General features: G+C 42.4%; 3 protein-coding genes across 12 annotated transcripts; all 3 read left to right on the top strand.

Annotated features, from left to right (window-relative positions):
• The first annotated feature begins 3711 nt into the window (after positions 1–3711).
• LOC123098172 (F-box protein SKIP22) lies at positions 3712–5586 on the top strand. Its single transcript, XM_044520074.1, has one exon. The coding sequence runs from the start codon at positions 3774–3776 to the stop codon at positions 5283–5285; it is 1512 nt and encodes a 503-aa protein (XP_044376009.1). The 5' UTR covers positions 3712–3773; the 3' UTR covers positions 5286–5586.
• Positions 5587–5817: 231 nt separating this feature from the next.
• On the top strand, positions 5818–13385 carry LOC123098173 (transcription factor bHLH76). 9 transcript variants are annotated; one of them, XM_044520082.1, is made up of 11 exons: positions 7965–8893; positions 8974–9267; positions 11361–11532; positions 11643–11740; positions 11826–11975; positions 12071–12136; positions 12260–12331; positions 12429–12491; positions 12609–12812; positions 12902–12992; positions 13093–13385. In XM_044520082.1, the coding sequence occupies exons 3-11, from the start codon at positions 11361–11363 to the stop codon at positions 13110–13112; spliced, it is 936 nt and encodes a 311-aa protein (XP_044376017.1). In that variant the 5' UTR covers positions 7965–8893; positions 8974–9267; the 3' UTR covers positions 13113–13385. The 9 variants fall into 9 exon arrangements, with proteins under 9 accessions (XP_044376015.1, XP_044376017.1, XP_044376016.1 ...); XM_044520080.1 differs by lacking the exons at positions 7965–8893; positions 8974–9267 and adding an exon at positions 5818–7723; XM_044520081.1 differs by having other exon boundaries at positions 7965–9267.
• Positions 13386–15621: 2236 nt separating this feature from the next.
• Positions 15622–19399, top strand: LOC123098171 (protein SHORT HYPOCOTYL IN WHITE LIGHT 1). 2 transcript variants are annotated; one of them, XM_044520073.1, is made up of 4 exons: positions 15622–16094; positions 16216–16281; positions 18478–18554; positions 18785–19399. In XM_044520073.1, the coding sequence occupies exons 1-3, from the start codon at positions 15705–15707 to the stop codon at positions 18526–18528; spliced, it is 507 nt and encodes a 168-aa protein (XP_044376008.1). In that variant the 5' UTR covers positions 15622–15704; the 3' UTR covers positions 18529–18554; positions 18785–19399. The 2 variants fall into 2 exon arrangements, with proteins under 2 accessions (XP_044376008.1, XP_044376007.1); XM_044520072.1 differs by lacking the exon at positions 18478–18554 and having other exon boundaries at positions 15630–16094.
• Positions 19400–19840: the final 441 nt, after the last annotated feature.

Genomic DNA, 19840 nt, shown 5'->3' with positions numbered 1-19840 from the left:
GTGCTTAAAAATGTTAATCAAGCTTTTGGAAAAGTTAAATATGTATAGAAAAAATGTTGACCATATATTCAAAAAATGTTAATCCTTTCATTTTATATCTATAAATCAAGCATTTAAAAATGGTTAAATATGTATAGAAAAATGTTGACCATGTAGTAAAAAAATGTTAAACTGAGCACAATGAAGGAACGAAGGGCGTGAAAATAGAAATCCGTATAAGATATGGAATGGTATGCCAAATCCATTTGGTCTGTTCTTAAGATTTGGGAATACAAGTGATAAGAAAAATGTTTATGAATTTACTTCCCAAATAAGATAAATGCTACTTTGTAGGTTATCCCAAATAGTTGGTTATTCCTCTATCACTACGTTGAGGAAATTTATTGCCTTAAGAATAGAAGAATGTTCTCCAACCTCCTTAGCAAAGGATTCATTTTGTTTAAATTGAGCATGCATAACTTTTTTAGTAGACTTTTCAATTTCTCGCAATCTCTTATCATAAGAATTATTATTTGCATTTGAGAAATTACCAAGATACAGTGTAGGATTATTACCAAACTTTCCTCTATAAGCATTGTTGTCGAAATTACTTCTATAAATAGAATTCGCATCAACACTATCTTTATTTTGCTCAATCAAAGTAGACAACACATCATTTGAATCAATGGTAGTGTTTTTAGTAGCGATCATAGACGTAATCATATCAACTTTTACATTGAGAGAGGAAATTTCCTCGACAGAATTTGCCTTCTTACTAGTTGGAGATCGCTCGGTGTGCCATTGGGAGTAGTTTGAGGTCATGTTGTCAAGAAACTTAGTTTCCTCTCCAAGAGTTATCCCCATGAATCTACAACCTACAGCGGAATCTAGAAGGTTCCTAGAAACAAAGTTTAGTCCCGCATAGAAATTTTGCACTACCATCCAAAGACTTAATCGAGTAGGGCATTTTTTAGCATAAGTTTCATTCTTTCACAAGATTTGGACAACACGCATTTGATCAAGTTGTTTGAAATTCATAATTTGATTCCTCAAAGATATAATTTTTACAGGAGGAAAATATTTGCCAATGAAAGCATCTTAACATCTAATTCAAGAATCAATATTATTTTTAGGTAAAGACACCAACCACTCCTTAGCTCTATCTCTTAAGGGAAAAGGAAATAATTTCAATTTTATAAAATTATTTTTCACATCTTTGTTTTATGCATACCACATAATTCAACAAAAGTATTAAGATGGACAACAACATCTTCATTATAATTTCTACAAAATTGTTCTTTCATGACAAGATTCAATAAAGCAGCTTTAATTTCACAAGACTCTGCACTAGTGGCAGGATGAGCAGTAGGAGTACTAATAAAATCATTATTACTAGCGCTAGAAAAATCACACAACTTAGTGTTTTTAGGAGTAGACATGATTTCAGCAAGAGCAAGAATAGCAACAAAAGGTATTTTGAAAAAAAATTGGGAAGCAAAGCAAGAAGCAAGAGCAACTAGGCAAGAAAGAAAACAAGTAAATAAGGAGTTTGTGTGAAGGCACCTGATTTGGTAGTAGAAGACTCCCTGGCAACGAGCCAGAAATCTTTTTGCTGACTCCCGTAGGAGTTGTTGAGATTCCTCAAAGAGGAAGGGTGAAGCAGAACAGCAGCAGAGTATTTTCCTCAGTCAGAGAACCAAAGTTATCAATCCAGTAGGAGTCTTCCAAACTAACAACGTAAGCAGAACCTACGCACAAACAAATACAAACTTGCACCCAACACTTCAAGGGGGTTGTCAAGCCTCTTGTCTTGCTAGTTACAAGATTCGTAACTGGTAGAGATAGGTAGTAGCAAAGTAGAACGACAAAAAAGTGGAATTGTTGTAGAAGAATCAAGTAATGGAGAATAAACCCAGGGGCATAGGTTAGTGGCATCTCTCTCAAAAACAGTAAATGGCATGGTAAACAAATTACAATTGGACAATTGACCGAACTGCAATACTCATGACTATAATCATTCATGACATAATCTCATATAGGCATTATGTCCATGATAAGTAGATTGTTAATCCAACTGCATTTACTACTAATACTCCACCCCAAAACCGCTATCCAACATGCATATTAAGGTATTAAGTTTGCAAGAAATGGAGTATCGCAATGAGCAAGATGACATAATATAGACAGGAAGAAGTCAATCAATATGATGAAACCCCATCATTTTATCCTTAGTAGCAATAGTACAATATGTGTCTTGGCCCTTATTTTCCTTGGGTTAGAGCAGTGCAAGATTAAACCCACTACAAAGCACCACTCCCACTGAATAAAAACCCATCGAACTTGGCCAAAGAAGACAAATAGATCGGAGAGCATGCAAATCTATTTAATTGTACAACAAATAAATCTTAAAACATCAATTGATTCAATGAACAATCTGATTCAATGAACATCAAGTGATTCAATGAACAATCTGATTCAATGAACATCAAGTGATTCAATGAACAATCTGATTCAATGAACAAATAAATCTTAAAACATCAATTGATTCAATGAACATCAAGTGACAATTCATCATGTCCCAACAAACACACCACAGATTACATCGAATTGATCCCGTTCATGTGAGAAGGCTCACGGGAACATGGCATTCAAGATCCAAAACGAGAGAGAACCATCTAGCTACTACTATGGACTCATAGGTCCTAATGGAACTACTCACACATCATCATGGAGGTAACAAGGTTGATGAAGATGGCTCCAACAATGGCTTCCCCCTCCGGCAGGGCTCTCGAACAGGCTTCAAGATGGGATCTTCGCGGAACACATGCTTGCGACGACGATAAAATTATTCTGAAAATATGGCGGGGGGTTTCGATATTTATAGGGAATTATGGAAGTGGAATCAGGTCAAGGTGGTGTAAGGGGCCCCACATGAGTAGGTGCCCCCCCAGGGCACACAAGGTGCCCGTGTGCTCCCCAGGCGGGTCCCCTCGAGCCATTTTTTTCTTCTATTTTTCCTTTTCTTTCTTTCTTTCTTTTCTTCTCCATTTTTTCATTCTTTCTTGCATTTTGTTTCTTCGTCTTTGTTTTTTTTTGCCTTTTGTTTCTTCTCCATTTTTTGTTTGGTTTTCTTTTTTCTTCTCCATTTTTTGTTTTTCTTTTGTTTTTTCTTATGTCTATTTTCATTTTCACTCTACATTTTCGTATGTGTCAAAAACAATTTTTAGGTAAGTGATCAAACATTTTTGTATACACGTCCAACATTGTCCGGACGCTTATTCAACATTTTTCAAATATTTGTTCAACATTTTTAAATACTCGTTCAACATTTTTAATACTTATTCAACATATTGAAATACTTGTTCAACATTTTTCGAATACTATTCAACAATTTTTAGTACTTTTTCAACATTTTTAATACTTATTCAAAATTTTCAAATACTTGCTCAACATTTTTCAAATACTTATTTAACATTTTTAAATACTTATTCAACATTTTTGAAATACATTTTATCTTTTTTTCAAATGTGCTTTTGAAGAGTGTTTTGTTTATATATTTAGACTATTTTAAAGTATATAAATAAAAGTAAAAAAATAAAGCAAAAAACAAGAACAGAAAAAGGAAAAAAAAAGGCCGCGCCCTCCCGCGCGGCTGGGCCGGCCCATCTGGGCTCCCCTTAACGCGAGGATTGCTCCTGTGCTCGCTTAAAGCGAGACATACCCCCCCCCCAAAAAAAATCGAGTACCCTCTTGTCGTGCTGATCCACAACTGCAAAATTCCCCAACAGACGACCATGAAGCTTCGGTGTCGATCCATGGACGCGCGCGGCGGCGTCGGCGGCGTCGCTGAGACGCACCGCGTGCAGCTGCCGGACACGGCCGTGCTCTCCGATGTGAAGTCCTTCCTCGCCGCCAAGCTCTCCGCGGCGCAGCCCGTCCCCGCCGAGTCCATCCGCCTCTCCCTCAACCGCTCGCAGGAGCTCCGTTCACCGGACCCCTCGGCCACCCTCGCCGCCCTCGGCCTCGCATCCGGTGACCTCCTCTATTTCACGCTCTCCGCAGAGTTATTATCGCAGCCACCGCCTCCTGAAATCCTTCCCTGGAACCCTAGCCCGGTTACAGCCTCGATCGGGCAAATTGCTTCCGGTTCCAAATCTCCTGGGGTGGCCGGTGGATCCTCGTCACTGCCTCAAAATCTACACATACAGCCCGCCTCTTCATCGCTGCCGCAAAATCTACACATAGAGCCTATCTGTTCGTCGAGGCCGCGAACCCTCCACGTGGAACCTAGTTTGCCCGTGGCATCTGATCCGCCCGATGTGGTGATGGCGGAGGCCGTCCAGGCGCCCAAGAGCTTGTCGAGCCTTGTGATTGGGATTCTCAAGCGGCAGATGGAGGCGGAGAATGCTGGGGGCGCAAATGGTACTGTTATCCATCGCCTAGCTGTGTCCCTTCAGGCAGCTCTGGTCGATGCTGGCTTCCTTGCGGAGAATCCGATGGGGTCTCGCCTCGGATTGCTGAAGGACTGGGCCTCGGGTGCAGCGGCAACACTGACCGTAAAATACACCTTACCGGAGCTTGTCGCCATGCTACCCGAGGGTGAAGAGGGGAAGACAGTGGTTTTGAACTGCTCATTGATGCCGAATTTTGTGATGATATATGGGTGTGTGCCCGGGGCACACTCAGAAGTGCGCAGATTGTGCTTGGAGTTACCAAAGCTGGCGCCGCTGCTATATCTGGATAGCAATGAAGTGGGTGCAACAGAGGAGAAGGAGATTCTTGAGCTTTGGAGGGTGCTGAAGGATGAGCTGTGTCTTCCGCTGATGATATCTTTGTGCCAACTCAACGGGTTGCGCTTGCCGCCGTGCTTGATGGCATTGCCAGGTGATCTGAAGGCTAAAGTATTGGAGTTTGTTCCTGGGGTTGGTCTTGCAAGGGTTCAGTGCGCATGCAAGGAATTGCAGGATCTTGCAGCAGATGATAATCTTTGGAAGATGAGGTTAGAATTGGAGATGAGTCCTTCTAGCAAGGGTTCTGGATGGAGCGGAAATTGGAAGCAAAGGTTTGTGGCAGCTTGGAAGGTGGACAACAGTAGGAGGCATCACAAGAGACCACCCAGCCCAAGGTTTTCGGGCTATGGTTGGGGGATCGGTACACGTAACCCACTTAACTTCCCAGTAATTGGTGGTGATTCGGACCGTCTGCCCTTTATAAATCACAATATCCTTGGGCGTAGTTTTGGAAATCAGCGGAGGAACATCTCGCCCAACTGCAATTTCGAGGGTCATCGCCAAGGGTTTCCTTGATTTAAGTTTTCACTAGTATCTCAAGTATGCAATGCATAGGCTGCCTTGTACATGTTTATAAGTTGCACGCCAGTGCTCTTATCCTTGTGAACTTTTTTGTCTGTATCTTAGATCCGTCTTGTCGTTTTCCTGTTATTCCTTGCTATGACACCAAAGTACTTCTGCTCTGATCTAGCCAACGCCATGATCGATTATGTAATAAATAGTTTGGACTTATGGTACCAGTTTGGACTTATGGTACCGAGAGCTTAACTTTGCTCTCTATACATGTTTCGGTATCAGCTCTCATCTGACAGTTTAATACTGCCTCCGATCCATATTAATTGTCGCTCATTTAGGACAAACTTGTACTAAATCAGCAACAATTGATATGGATCGGAGGGAGTAAGTAATTTTATTAGTACGTTTTATCCCAGAACCAGAACTAATTATTTTCATCAACAAATCTTGAAATAGGACTCAGGTTATGTTTATTATTATGGTAAGTGTCTATTGTTACCATAATTATGAGCATAAATGGCATTTAGGAAGTTGTGAAATACATGAAGCTCACCTGGTGGCTTTCTTAGTAGCAAGAATGGACTGTTTTCTTAGCAAGAACGGAATATTTACTCATATCACGTTGGTTTTAAACACTTGGAAGTTGTGTACGCTGACTTACTGGTGGCATTTTGAGTTACAACCTTAAATATATATTGATGTCAAGTTATCCTCGTTTTATTTTGTATTCTATAAATCAATAGCACTACTGTTCATGTATTATGCAATGCTGTCAGGTACATCTCAGTAGAGGGCTATTCTTAGGTCAGTGCAAATGTAGGTTTCCTTTCGGGCTATCTAGTGTACTTTTAGCTCACAATGAACAGATGGAAGATTTAACACTGTTGGCATTTAGCTCTGTTTTTCCATTTAATATCACTAAGTGTACCTAACATCATGCCTTTCAAAGATTGTTCCCTGCAACCAAGAAATTGCTAGTCATTGCACATATAGTGTGATCAACCAGTTGATTGTAGTTGTATTACTTATATCGAGCTGCCTTGTTTTCCAGTGAACTATAGTTACCATAACTTTGTATTTCTTTTTATAGAATATATGACCTGTTTTTTCATCTAATGAAGTGGTCTTCAATTGTATTTATGAAAGTACCTGTAATATTTGGTTCCATGATGCCCTTCTGCATGATTCTATCACTGAGTGATTTTAGAAAGTTAGAGCTTAATATATGAGTGAAGTTCGCTATGATACAATTTCTGTGAATTGCTTCTGGTAAAATGCTTCCAAATGCACTAATCAGCTATACTACAGATGCAACACACATATAGTCGAGCAATTTAATTTCTGGAGGATGATATATAGGCCTTTAGCTCAAAATAAACAGATGAAAACTACAACACTGATCACTAAATGTACTGCAGGTTGTCTTTTAGCTTTGGTTTTCATTTAAAATCACTAAGTGTACCTAATATCATGGCCTTCAGAGGTTGTTCACGACAACTGAGAAGTTGCTACTCAGTCAACATATTATTTGTTAATATGATCAACCAGTTGATTGTAATTGTATCAGTTTTCTAGCTGCCTTTTTCACAGTAAACTATAGTTACCATAGTTTTTTTCATATAAAATATACGACCTGTTTTTTTATCTTACTGGTCTTCAATCGTCTTTGTTATGGTTCATGTAATGTTTGGTGATGCCTTTCTGCATGATTCTATCACCTGCAGTATTTTAGAATGTTGGAGCTTAATAGTTTGGAGAATGTAGGAGCTTAATAGTTTGGACTAGAGTTAGCTATCATACCATTTCCTTGAATTGCTTCTGGCAAAATGCTTCCAAATGAGCCAGCTAATCAGGTATGCAACAGATGCAAGGCATATATTAGAGTAGTTTAATTTCTTGAGGACGACATATGGAGGAGAATATGCATAGAGGCCTCTCGGTGATGATATGATCAGCAAGAGGGTTTTTTCCTCTTGATTGATGGTATTACAGGGTGAAAACCTCCACTTTGAAGCTGCAGAGTGCAGATCTATTCTTGGTATCCATAAGCTTACTCTGCAGAGTGTCCATTTGTCTGAATTTTGGAGGTATTTTCTGAGCTCCACTCGTAGTCGAAAGGTGGATGGTTATTTTGTGCAGGTCATATGAAACCATGAAACTCTGATGCTGTGTGCCCCTCATCATTTGCTTAGACCTGTAAAGCATCTCAGTCTCAGTAATCCATGTTCTTTTCCTGTGGCCTATGATGGGTCGAGTGAAGCACGGAGCTGCTGTGCTGCTCCTCCTGCATTGCAGGGACCAAAGATTGCTCTCGTTTTCTAAGCGAGCTTTTCATTGACCACAGGGGGAGAAAAGGATGACCTTTCTGGTGCAGGCGTGCATCTTCCCGGCTTTGCCCACACATGTCCTGTTGACGATTGGCCTGGTTCATCTTGATGGTAACATTTTTAAACCATGTAATATCTGTCATGAGATTTACTACTCCTGCCCTTTGGGCACCGGGGCTGTGAGCCACCGTTGCTGGTCGCAGTACTCAAATGGCAGCCGTACGGATCAGCCCCGGTGCCCGAGAAAGGCCTCATCTTTCTGCTCTTTGCTTGTGGTTTGGTGCACTGAAAAGAATGTGGGGGGAGGGAGGGCATGGGAAGAAATAGTTTACAAAACCAGCTGGGGCAAAGCATTGCGGTGTTTTACTGCCAGGAGATCTCGGTGCTAGTCCCTCGGTCCCATAATATTAGTGTTTTTGACACTAGTAGTAGTGCAAAAAACGCTCTTATATTATGCTTTTTGCTGTTACTTTTTCTGTCAAACAAAGTTTTCTGGTTCTTCTGGCGTGTTGGCTATGTGTATCCATGTCATGCAGAGTCCGGGTATTGGCTCAGTGCGGTTGTATCAGCTTCCTTTTGTCCAGAAAAATGTCTTTCATACGCATAGTATTTGTGTGGGAATCAGAATTTTATCACTCATTACAAGCAAAAGAAATTTGTCAGTCTCACTTCCTTCCGTGTAGAAGTTAAATTTATGCCAGTACTAAATCTTACCCTTCCGTTCTTACGAACGCGTTGCTGAACCTGACATGAAACCTCGAGTGTTGTCATGTTCTTCGTTTGTGTTTGGCTACACATTCAGGTTGCCCCAATACATCGCCTGTGCCCGACTAGTTTTCCATATCCATCTTCAGTTATCTTGGGAACAAGAGTAGCATGAAAGCCGGATGTGTGCTGCACAAGCGACAGCGGGCCTCTACAGGATTCCAGAGAGTGAGAACAAGAATCCAATTCGCTGCCAATACACGCCCCTGCCAGGATGCTCTGCCCTGCCCTGCCCTGCACCCGCAGGCCTTCAACTTTTTGACTGTATTATTCCACGTCCAGCCCAGCTCCCTCCCCACATATCTGCTGGCTGCTGCCGCCCAACAACTCAAACAACAGCAGCAGTAGAAGTAGAAAGGTGGCCGCAAATGCACACCAACACCAATATTGATTGATTCCAAGATGACTTCAAGTGAACTGAACCGCTAGCTACATCTACGTACATGGACACCGCCCCCTTTCAGCTTTGCCGGTGCTCCCATCTTGCCACCATTGTTGCATTCTACAGCATAACAGGTATAGTGCTTGCTGGGGCAGGGTCCAAAATGGGCGGGCTAACCAAATGCTGATGCGAGTATGCAACTGGTCCTGTACAGAAACGGGAAGTACTTCTACTATTGCTTGTACTGCAGCGGGGGGTCATAAAACAAGGGCGCTGTGAAGCCGGTGGAAGAAACAGTTCGTGGTGGCGCCCTTCTCTCCTTTTATTCTAACCTCCCTCCTAGCCAGCCGGCCACATGTCCGCACGCCGCCACTACTACTGCATGGTGAACACTGTTCATTATGCCATAGGCTGGTGAGACTGTGATAGTGGACTGCAGGCAGCGCTAGTGATCGAAAGAAGAGGAGGAGCAGGGGAAGCAGCAGCAGCAGCTCTCGCCTCCTTGCTGGTAACAACAACATTTCCTCACCTCCATTGATGCTCTACATATGCTATGCTACTGTGACACCCTCTCTGCTGGCAAGTAGTTTTGCATTTCAGCTTGTGCATACCGGCAGTACATTTTGGTAGTAGGATATTTTCTTGGGAGGAGAGTGAGCTGCTTACATATTTTTCCTCCTTCCATGAGTACCAACTGTGTTTTTTCAGTAGTGCATGAGTGCATTCGGTCGAATATTTTCTTCGGGGACAGTGAGCTGCTTGCATCTTCTTCCTCCTCCCATGAGTGTCCTCTGCCTGTCTCAGCAGTAACATGGGCATTTGTTTACCTCTCTCGAGAAATTACAGTACAAGAGCATTATTAGCCTAGTAATAAGTGGCATCAGCTTTCTCCCCGGACGATTTCGGGGCTTCATCCTGGCGTTTTTGACTCATGATATCCCCCTTGATCTACACGCTCAATGAAAGGGTGGAACTTTTAACGCCTCCGAGGCCCTTTTCATGGCACCTTGTCTGATTTTTGGCTTCTCAATTTGGATTGCCATTGTTAAGGTTGTTCTGCACCGGTGACAGCTCACAGCTGAGTCTCAAGGCTCCTGTAGCTTGTGTAAATTCAGCATCTCTCCGTATCATTCATTGTTCCGGCATCAAATTTTGACGGTGGGAGGGGCAGTACTCAGTACTCACTGTAAGGTGATGAGGTACCCTCCCCTTTTTCACTAGTAACAACCGGCTAAGTTTCTGGCTTTTTTGCCCTCGATCACGGACCCTAAATTTCTTCCATGGTTTGCATTTGTTTTCCAGAACACGCAGGAGATGTTGCTCTCTTTCCTGTTGTGTGGATCTGATTCTGTGATAGCTAGTGGTTTTTTCAGTGTTACATATACACTCGCATAGACGCATAGTTTGCATCCACCCCATCGAACGCACTTGCGGAGTTCTCATGTCGAACACATGATTTGTGTATAGACCAGGATAGATTGTGATGGAAGAAAAGAGGACTTGAATCAGTCTGGGCATCTTGGTATTGCCACCAAGTGGTGAGGTAATTCTTGAATGTATGGCGTTTGACTTCTCCCAGGTTCCACTGCACAATGTTTGCTAGCTTTTCACTTGCAATATGCCTACAATATAGTAAAAAAGATATAACTTAGAATTATTTCGCGAGGCAAATACGATGATATTATTCTTGAATATGCCTAATCTAATACTCTTGCGCATACTGGTGATCGAAGTTTTAAAACAATGAGTGCACATATAATAATGTGACTCATGTTTGTGGACGGGGGCGGAGTAACATGATTTCATTTGTGTTAAAAAGGTAGTACTATCAAAAGAGCTGCACAGGTCCATAAACTAAACTTCCTGCAAAAGAAAGAAGGGCCATAAACTGAAAACTTGTATAGGGTTCTCAGAAATCCTGGTGAAGGTGGGGCAGAGGTTCAATTTCCGGTAGGGTTTAAGCATGGATAGATCTGGCTCATCCATTGATTAGTCATTAACCTTATTCCGGGCTGGCCCATACAGTACGTGGATGACAGTGGCATCTGATCCTCGGGCTGGTCTTGATTTCCGCAGTACCACCAACTGTAAAATCTCTAGCTGATCTGCTGAATTCAGAACTCTTTATATATTCTGATCCGCGGATGTGATCCAGCTGGTACACGGTTGTTAGCGGTACCGACAATTCTATTCCCTGTACTGTGGTGCGGTTTCCGTCTTTGCCCTTGCGTCTGTCCGTTGCATTAGGCTCACTTAACTTTTTCACTTTGGAGGACAATCTTTATGTAAGGCTGCAAGGGTTAGTTGTTCCTTGTTGAGCCTTGCAAGATATTGACTGCCAGCTCCACGCCGATCTGCTCCTCCGCATTTTCCACCCTTTAAGTAAAGCAAGCCCCTTCTCACTTGCCAAACCTGGCAATTTAGAAGGCTAGGCGTCCTCTCCTTAGAATGGATGCAGCATCACACTGAGATCAGGTACCAGGCACAACTGCACAAGGTTGATGAAGTTGATGGCTTTGTTCCTTCCATAAATAAATGTATTCGTGGGATGTTGTTGGCAACATGGTCGAGATCATGTGAGTGATCATTGTTTTCTTGCAGATGTATTCCCCTCCCTGCTCTGCTGCTGGAAGCAACGGCGGGCAGAGCTTCGCGGCCGGAGCCAACCCGCTCGCGTTGCTGGACCATGCCATGGATTTCGACGAGCACGTCCTTTTTCCTATGCACAATGCAGGGATGCAAGATGGAGTTCAGTTCTACAATCCTACTGCTGGTATTTTTCTTCTCCTCGCTTCTCCTGTTGAAGCACAATAAGGTTTTTGTTCATTCATCTGTGAAGGTTCTTCTTACCACTGGCATTTCCATGTTGCCAACTCTCTCCAGGTGGTACTGAGCTAAGTAGAAACATGAGCATGGAGAAGGGTTTGAAGGGCGGTAAAAGGAAGGGCTCGGGCGAGGGCAGTTCGACTATGCATTCGCAAGTAATGGAGTTACAGATTCTTTCTTTCCCTGTTCTTAGTAGTTTCATCATTTTGGGCTGCATCTCATCGTTTACATACCACACAGCAGGAGGAAACCGGTGCCATGTCTCAGAGAGAAGTCAGCATGGAGCGCGCTGGCGAGAAGGAAGGCGATGCTGCTAGCAACAGAGAGGACTACGTGCATATCCGGGCGAAGCGCGGCCAGGCGACCAACAACCACAGCCTTGCAGAAAGGGTGAGTGACCAGTCTCTGCAGCAGCATAATTGACAGTGCTGCTGCTGCAGTTTGTGATTTTCTTGCTTCTAATAGCTTGTCCGTCTGAAATGCAGTTTCGGAGGGAGAAGATCAACGAGAGGATGAAGCATCTACAGGACCTCGTCCCAGGCTGCAATAAGGTACTATCAACATCATCAGCAAGTGGAAATTTACTTTTCGCTCGTAAAGTCTTCAGAGATTTGCTCATCGTAATATGGTTATGGGTTTACTTACTCTAACCGATGTGGTTGTCTATGACAAAGAAGATCACAGGCAAGGCCATGATGCTCGACGAGATCATAAACTATGTGCAGTCCCTGCAGCGGCAGGTCGAGGTAAGTACACTGAAACAGATTCCTCAAAAATCACTCACTCTAGGGTCTAGGCCAACAATGGCTGAAGTTTCTGTGTTGCCCATTTTGGTTTCTGCAGTTCCTCTCGATGAAGCTCTCGGCGGTCAGCCCCGAGCTGAACTGCGATCTCGATCTCCAAGACGTAAGATCAATGGAGACTCTGAACAACAAAGATCCCGCATATGTTTATATACTGTTAAAAACATTCCTCGCAGAGGCAGGCTGACCATTTCGCCTTCGGTTCGTCTCCGCCGTGCAGATCCTTTGCCCGCAGGACGCCCGCTCCACGTTTCCGGGATACGGCCAGCGATTGGGCAACGTTCATCCCAACAACAATATGTACAGGGCGTCGCAGCCGGGCCTCTCGCGTCCAGAACTATACGGGAACGGGATCATCATCCCAAACCACCCAGCAAGTGTTCATATGGCGAGGACGGCTCAGCAGCTGTCTGCGTTTCCCCATGTCTGTCCGCATCCAACACCCTCGAACAAAGCATCCTACTTAGATGTCTAGATGAGAGATTAATAATGATTGGCTTTGATGATTGACAGAGGAGCATCGTCTGGGACGAGGAACTTGGCAATGTTGGTCCGTCTGCTTTCCCGTCGGACGTCGTCGGCGCCAGCAGCTTGGAGAACTCCGGTAGGTTTCGTGCTTCTCTCCATTGCGTTTCTTCGTACGCTCCGGTAGAGTGTTGTGTCGTCTGATTTTTTTTCCTGCTGCTGCATTTTTTGTGTTGCAGAGTCGATGAAGGTGGAGTAGCTAGGCAGGCTGCAGCTGACGGTTAACCATGTGCAAAGGCTGCACAGATCTCCTCGGGCTTTAGCGAGTTTAACTGCTGTCGTTGAGAGGACGATTCTCTATGTGTGTGTGTGCGTGTGTGACTTTTGTACAGTTTGACTAAGCAGACGGATGAAAAGCTTGTGGTCCGCTGTGATGTGCCTGCCTGGACTAGAATTATTAGTGGTAATAATGATTGGGTTTGATGAGTTGATCTACACAAGTTTGTGCATATTACTGGTTTGATCATCAAAACTTGCCATGTGTCGATGGACAATTCCAAACCTTACCATCTTTTCAAAAGAATACAATCCTTATCTCTCCCATGTGCTCACTACAAGTTATCCAAAAAAAGTTTCCATGTGTTTTTAGAGAACATTTTTTCTTAAAATTTCCCATGTGTCCATTTGCAAATTCTTAAATATTTTTTATCCACATTTGCCATGATTTACAAAGGTATTTTTGCCATGATTTTTTGAACCATGGCAAATTTATGTTTACTTTATGGACCATGACAAATTTACCATCCCGAACCATGGCGAATTTACTTTATGGGACCATGGCAATTTCAATTTTGGACCACAAAACATATTTACCAAACAATTCATGGTATATTATCTACCATGGACAATTTATATTTTGGAACATGTCAATTTTTTTACCATGGCAAATTTTACATTTGGAACATGGCAAATTTATATCTAGATCATGGCAAATTTACTTTTTAATCCTATGGTAAATTTATTTGTTGGACCATGGCCAATTTTTTTTACACCATGGCAATTTTATTAACTACACCATGGTAGTTTTATTGTAGGTCACATGGCATTTCTATTACTTATACCATGACAATTTTTTATTTTAGATTATGGCAATTTTATTAATTAGATCATGGCAGTTTATTTTCTTAATTTGCCATGGCTAATTTATTAACTATTTTTTCATGTAGATATAGATAGTTTTTGCCATTTACCATAGTGACATAATTTCTAATTTTCCATGGCTATTTTTTCCCAATACCATGGTTTTTTCTCCAATTAGCCATGCAAACAACATTTGCCCTGTTATTTTACAATAAAAAATTCTGACCTTTGCAATGTGAACATTTTTTTAAACACATCTTCATTATCAATTCCGTTTCTTTTTGGACTACGACGAATTTACTTTACATAACATGGCAAAAATATTGAACACTTCATGGTAAGTTCTATTTTGTACTATATCATGGCAAAAATATTTTTTGAGCATGACAAAATTATTTTTTGGAACACGACAAGTTTACTGGCGGTTATGACTGTACATGCCGTGGTAAATTATTTTGGTACATTGGAGCATGGCAAATTTATTGCTCCTACGGTGGAAACATTATTGAATAAAAAATTGTAAATTCCTTTTGTATACCATTGCAAACTATCTGAACATTCCATGGCAATTTTGTTTTTATGTGATTTCTTCACAATTTTTATTTAATTTTTTGCCATTTTATCTTTTATGGATATATTTTTCTTTTTCTTAAAGCTGCTATGTCAAGACTACAAACATTTTTTAAGATTTGCCATACTGTACGTAAACAATCCCTCCTTTCATTGCCATGTGACTATCACAATTTTCTAATATTTTTCTAAATTCTCCCTTTTAGTTTCCTAAAGTTACCATCTGGTTGTTGTAAACATTTTTTTAAATAATTTTTGATGTTTTATATATGAGTTTCTATCCAAACAGATGACATTTTTTATGCTCCATATTATGGCAAGGCTGTATGTTAGTTTTGCTAGCGGTTTTTTATATACTGAAATTGTTAAGCCATGCAGCATGGCAAACTTATTCTTTTTGGCATGACAGATTTTCATGCTTTAAAACATGGCAATTTTGTGTGTGTATATTCTATTTTTATATATGCAAAAAAGTTACACCGTTGAGCTGTAGCAAATTTATTTTTTACTTGCATGATTTTTTTTATTATATGTAACATGCCATTTTTTACCTAAAAGGAAGTGTAATTTTAGCCTGATCCATGTCGCTTTGCTGTCAGGCACGACGCCGAGGCAATCCTGGGAGAAAAAAAACGTTCACCCTAAGGTTTCCTCCCGAGCAAACCATCTAGGATGGAACGTTTGCTCGAGACATCCTTCAAATCTAATGTTCGGTAGCTATGCGTGTATAATCGTAAGTTCTTCGTGGTCATTCTGGTCAGGATCATTCGTGTTTTTTTTCTGACACCATATTCGTGTAATTTAGCCAAGTTGTTTCAGTACAATAGTCATTATATGTGTGCTGATTTTTCTAGTTTATAATATGCGCACGAATCTTAGCGCAAAATCAATGACATATGATTTAGATGTGTAATACTTAGAGCACATCTAGATGTGCTTTAGCAAAATTATTATAAATATCATAGTTCCAAATGTCCCAAATGGCGCAAGGTTTTTGAAACACGCACAGTAAAAACCCAAAATTAATGTGAAAAAAGGAAAAAGGAAAAGGGGGCAAAACCACCTCCCTCCTCTCCCTTGGCAGGCTGAGCACCAGCAGCCTCCTCTCCCTTGGCAGGCTGAGCACCAGCAGCCTCCTCCCATGGCGACCATCACCTGCCACCTCCCCCCTCTGCTCCCTGGCCCCGCCTCCGGGCACCATCGCCACCTCAAGCCCTCCCCGCCCCCCTTCAATCGGCACCTCCGCGCCCCGCCTCCGACTCGTCTCCTCCGCGCCGCCCGCCGCCGCCATCCCGACGCCGTCGTCGTCGTCCCAGACGCCCGCCCCTGGGTCGGCGACCTGTCAGGAGCCGCCTCCTACCGGGACGGGAGGGAGGAAGATGGAGACGAGGAGGACGATGCGGACGAAGACGACGACGACCGCAGCCTGGACCTCCTGGCCCGGTTCCTCCACTCGGTGTTCAGGAAGGCCTCCCGCCGCGCGCGCCGCGCCGCCAGGTCCGTGCTGCCGCCCTCCGTCCCCGCTGAGCTGGTCCGTTTCGCTGCTTGCTTTGTCAGCTTGAGTTTATCATGTTTGTTCGGAATAAGCGGCATGGAGATCTCCACCGGATTTGTGCGTGATCTGGTGTGTTCCCGTGTTTATGCGCGTGCAGGTGAAGTTCTCGGTCAATGGTGTGCTGGTTCTCACCTTCTTGTGGATCCTCAAGGGGCTTCTTGAGGTGAGGAATTCCTTCACATATAAGCTGTTTGATGCCCTGTTTCAAAATTGTGGACAAATACTATTTCTGATTTAGTGTTTCTATGCACGACAAATGGTTGTGATGCTGTATGATCATGGGATAGTCAATAGTTTGTGCTTCGAAGGGCGTGTTCGTGCAGGGAACAGATAGGTACTCTTTGTTGCTATTTGTGAGGTCGTCGCTTTGTTGGGTTGATGGATGTTTTCTAAAAATGGTGAGGGGGTTGCCCCGGTTTTCTTTCAGGCAATCGCTCAAAAGTGAACGTTTCAATAGATGTGTAAGACCGCACAGATAGTTGGTCACACCAAGACATAGTGACTTCCTTGTTATCAGCATTGTTTGCTTTTAGAAAATAGGTCCAGTACAAGAATATATATGAGTGCATTCCTCACTTGGAGAGTTTACAAGTGAGAGAGCTCCAGATCTTAGTACAAATAGAACATAGAGCCCCCAAAATTAAGTAGGATTAGCCCAAGGTGAAGCATCAATCACTCAGGGAGGTGCATTCTTCAGGCCATCAGGGCATCAGGTTGGATCATAGGATGCCAGAGGCAGGATGTTACTGCTGTGTATATTATAGACTGGTGAAATGAGGCCAAAACATTTGTGCTAGACGTGGTGTTTTGCTTATTGGTAAATGACCCTTCAAATTCTCCGCTGTTGATTTCTTTTTAGCCACCAAAGCTATCTATGCTGGTTTAATGCTGTTACGTGTCAGATCAGTAACCCCGTGGTAGATGGTACAGATCCACCACTCTTAGTTTGCGATAGAAAATGTAAAGTTGCAGCTTATGTCTCTGTACTGTTTGATTCTGTGCAGCCAACATTTTTCTACCTCAAAGTTCTTAATTCAAGCCTGTCTATTATTTGGTTTGTGCAATCTAACACCTCTAGCCCATTATTTTCTAGCACTGTTTTGCTTATTTCATGTTACACAGTAATTCCCTAGTTAGGCCCATTCTATTTTGTACTAGTGACGTGACAGGCACAATTAAACTGACTGCTACAGGTAGTTGTGGGTTAACTCAACAGAATTGAATCAGAGGGGTCTCTGTCACACAAATTGACTAGTAGATGGGCTTGCAAATTGCAATTAATTTTTTGGAAAATTCTGCAGCAGTTAAAAGTTGCAACCTTATTTCCGTGGGTAGGTTAATTTATTGTGATGGAAAAGTGAGAAAGGCTAAGCATGTTGAGCTAGTTAATGAAGAACCCTGTTCTGTTTCTTTTCATCTCCACTTCCCTCGTAACTGATTTGCTGCGGCAGCTCCTTTCCTTCCTGGATTAAAACGCCAAGCTTACAGGGATCATCAACCTTTAAGTTCATGGCCTGTACCACATACACACAGTCTAATTCAGTGACCACCCTATGAGGATTCTACTGAGTCGCGAGCAGGAAACTTTCCTGGCATGCAAATAGTTAAGTATCTTTGGCACTTGCACAGTTAAACAGTACCCACCAAGACATGAAGATGACCTTATGGCTTAAGCCATTCATCTCGTGTAATGATACTGTCACTTTCTTGGCTTGTCTATTCTATGTATGGTCCATGGACATGTATTTTGAACCAGTCTTTCCTGTTTCTGCAATTCAGCCTTTTGTTTTGCAAGATGTCCGATACTTCATTATGATACCCTTAGTGTCTGGGATGGATTCTACTTTGTATTTCTATTTACTGGAATTTTGTTGGATGGGAAACAGTACTCCAAGATAACCCTCCAGGGTGTTGGTTGAGCCTGCGAACGTGCATCTCTTCCCATCAGGGTTAGCAGAGTCCTCACGCTATGTGGACATGAACATCAATAACATTTTGAAGTGCTGCATGACCGTTGTATTGCATGTAAGCTAGTTCCAGCCTGTATTTGTAGTGACTGGTGACAGAGAATCAATCAGAATCAGAAATATGGCTGTAGAATCAACACGTACCCCAGAATTAAAATTCTGGATAGGAGTTAGGCTGCCATCATAATCTATTGAATTCATACATATTTTATGTCATATTTGTGGTTACCTGCTAGCCAAGAAATTGATCTCACGCTGGTAGTTGGTTCGTGCAATCAATACACCAATCAGGGTTACAGCTGCCTAAAACAGAGGCAGGAAAAATCACCGGTTGCATTCATTGGCATGTGGGCATTTGTTTTCGAGATATTAATCAAGGTTATATTATTCAGCTTTTGGAAGGTACCCGGCTACCCGCTCACCGCATTTATTGGGCAAGCTAAATGGTTCCACGTAATGTACTTGCCATGTACGTACCTCTCAAAGCTTTAATTTACAGACTTTGCATTTCAGGGAGACACAGCAAAGTCCATAGTCGAGATTTATCAGCACGAGGAATTACAATTTGTCTGAAATCACAGACTAAGGCTCCTTGAGGATAGCTTGAGAAACAGACCTTGCACTACGTTGCCTTGATGCTTGTCACGAACTCATTTTTTGGTCCTTCCCTTGAGTGACTTGTTCGTATTGTGTGTGCAGGTGGTTTGCACATTTGGAAGCATGGTGTTTATAAGCATTCTTCTTGTTCGAGGGATATGGTCTGGAGTAACTTACATCAGAGAAAACCGATACAGCTATATTCAACAGCTCAAGGACGACGACAGCCGGTGGAGCAGAGTACAGCCTGCTGGTTGATCGTTTGCTTTCCTTGCTGGCAACATACTCTGATTCAAAGGGCCCATGAATAATCCAGGGCCACTGTTGAGATAGCATGGATGCTCCCAGCTGTGCACAAAATGCTGATGTTTGTTGTTGCTATATAAATTGCTGCTGGAGAATCGAAGGAACCCCCCTGTAGTCTATTCAAATAAGTGGTTCTCTTCAACATGATGGTGAAAAATGTTACCGGCGATTGATTGGGTTTTACATCTGGCCTGGCCCCATACTTGCCGAGCCGATGTTGAAAGACTCGTGTTTGTTGTAGTATGAAAGGTGGTGCGAAATACCTATGGTCAGTACAGTGTAATTCTGTTTCATTTTGATGTATGGAGTGGTCCTGAATATGCAAAGCTAGTATTTTCTCCTGTGATGCCATGAACTAGCTTCTGCAGTGGATTTGAAAATCTTGCCAGGCAACTGTCTTTTGATCTCGAACAGTATGTCTCAGTCTTGCTGCTTTTGGTCGTTCGTCTAGATTCTTTGTTTGCTACTCTCGCCTGATCATTTGCTCAACTGCTTCGCGTTACCTGATGCTTTGAGTTTGAGATTCCTCCTTTGGCCCTCGCTAGCATTTGGTCTGTTTACTTCCAAAAAGGAAGAAGGCCAGAGACGAGTCGTCACTCAGGTCAGGGGTACTGAGGTGTAGTATTACACCAAACCCTTATTATTGATGCAAAACCTATCAATCTATCAGAATAGATCATGCCATATATCATGAATACGCCTTTAGACTAGCCACAATGGTAGTAACATAGAGTAGTAACATGCCCATGTTACTACTCTATGTTACTATCTCTATAGTGGGGAGTAACATATGTTTGATAACATGGAACACTTCATTTATTAGGCTATAGACTCATCTTGCCTTAATATGTG

The sequence above is a fragment of the Triticum aestivum genome, chromosome 4D, assembly GCF_018294505.1.
Source record: "Triticum aestivum cultivar Chinese Spring chromosome 4D, IWGSC CS RefSeq v2.1, whole genome shotgun sequence".
Classification (NCBI taxonomy): domain Eukaryota; kingdom Viridiplantae; phylum Streptophyta; class Magnoliopsida; order Poales; family Poaceae; genus Triticum; species Triticum aestivum.
Note: the sequence above shows the minus strand (reverse complement) of the source record. Positions and strands in the feature narration are given on the sequence as shown.

Coding starts and splice junctions, on each gene's coding strand:
- LOC123098172 (XM_044520074.1), top strand. CDS start 3,774: ATGAAGCTTCGGTGTCGATCCATGGACGCGCGCGGCGGCGTCGGCGGC.
- LOC123098173 (XM_044520075.1), top strand. CDS start 11,212: ATGCAGCATCACACTGAGATCAGGTACCAGGCACAACTGCACAAG. Junction 11,257..11,360: donor ACCAGGCACAACTGCACAAG/GTTGATGAAGTT, acceptor GTTTTCTTGCAG/ATGTATTCCCCTCCCTGCTC. Junction 11,533..11,642: donor GTTCTACAATCCTACTGCTG/GTATTTTTCTTC, acceptor AACTCTCTCCAG/GTGGTACTGAGCTAAGTAGA.
- LOC123098171 (XM_044520072.1), top strand. CDS start 15,705: ATGGCGACCATCACCTGCCACCTCCCCCCTCTGCTCCCTGGCCCCGCC. Junction 16,095..16,215: donor CCTCCGTCCCCGCTGAGCTG/GTCCGTTTCGCT, acceptor ATGCGCGTGCAG/GTGAAGTTCTCGGTCAATGG. Junction 16,282..18,784: donor TCCTCAAGGGGCTTCTTGAG/GTGAGGAATTCC, acceptor TTGTGTGTGCAG/GTGGTTTGCACATTTGGAAG.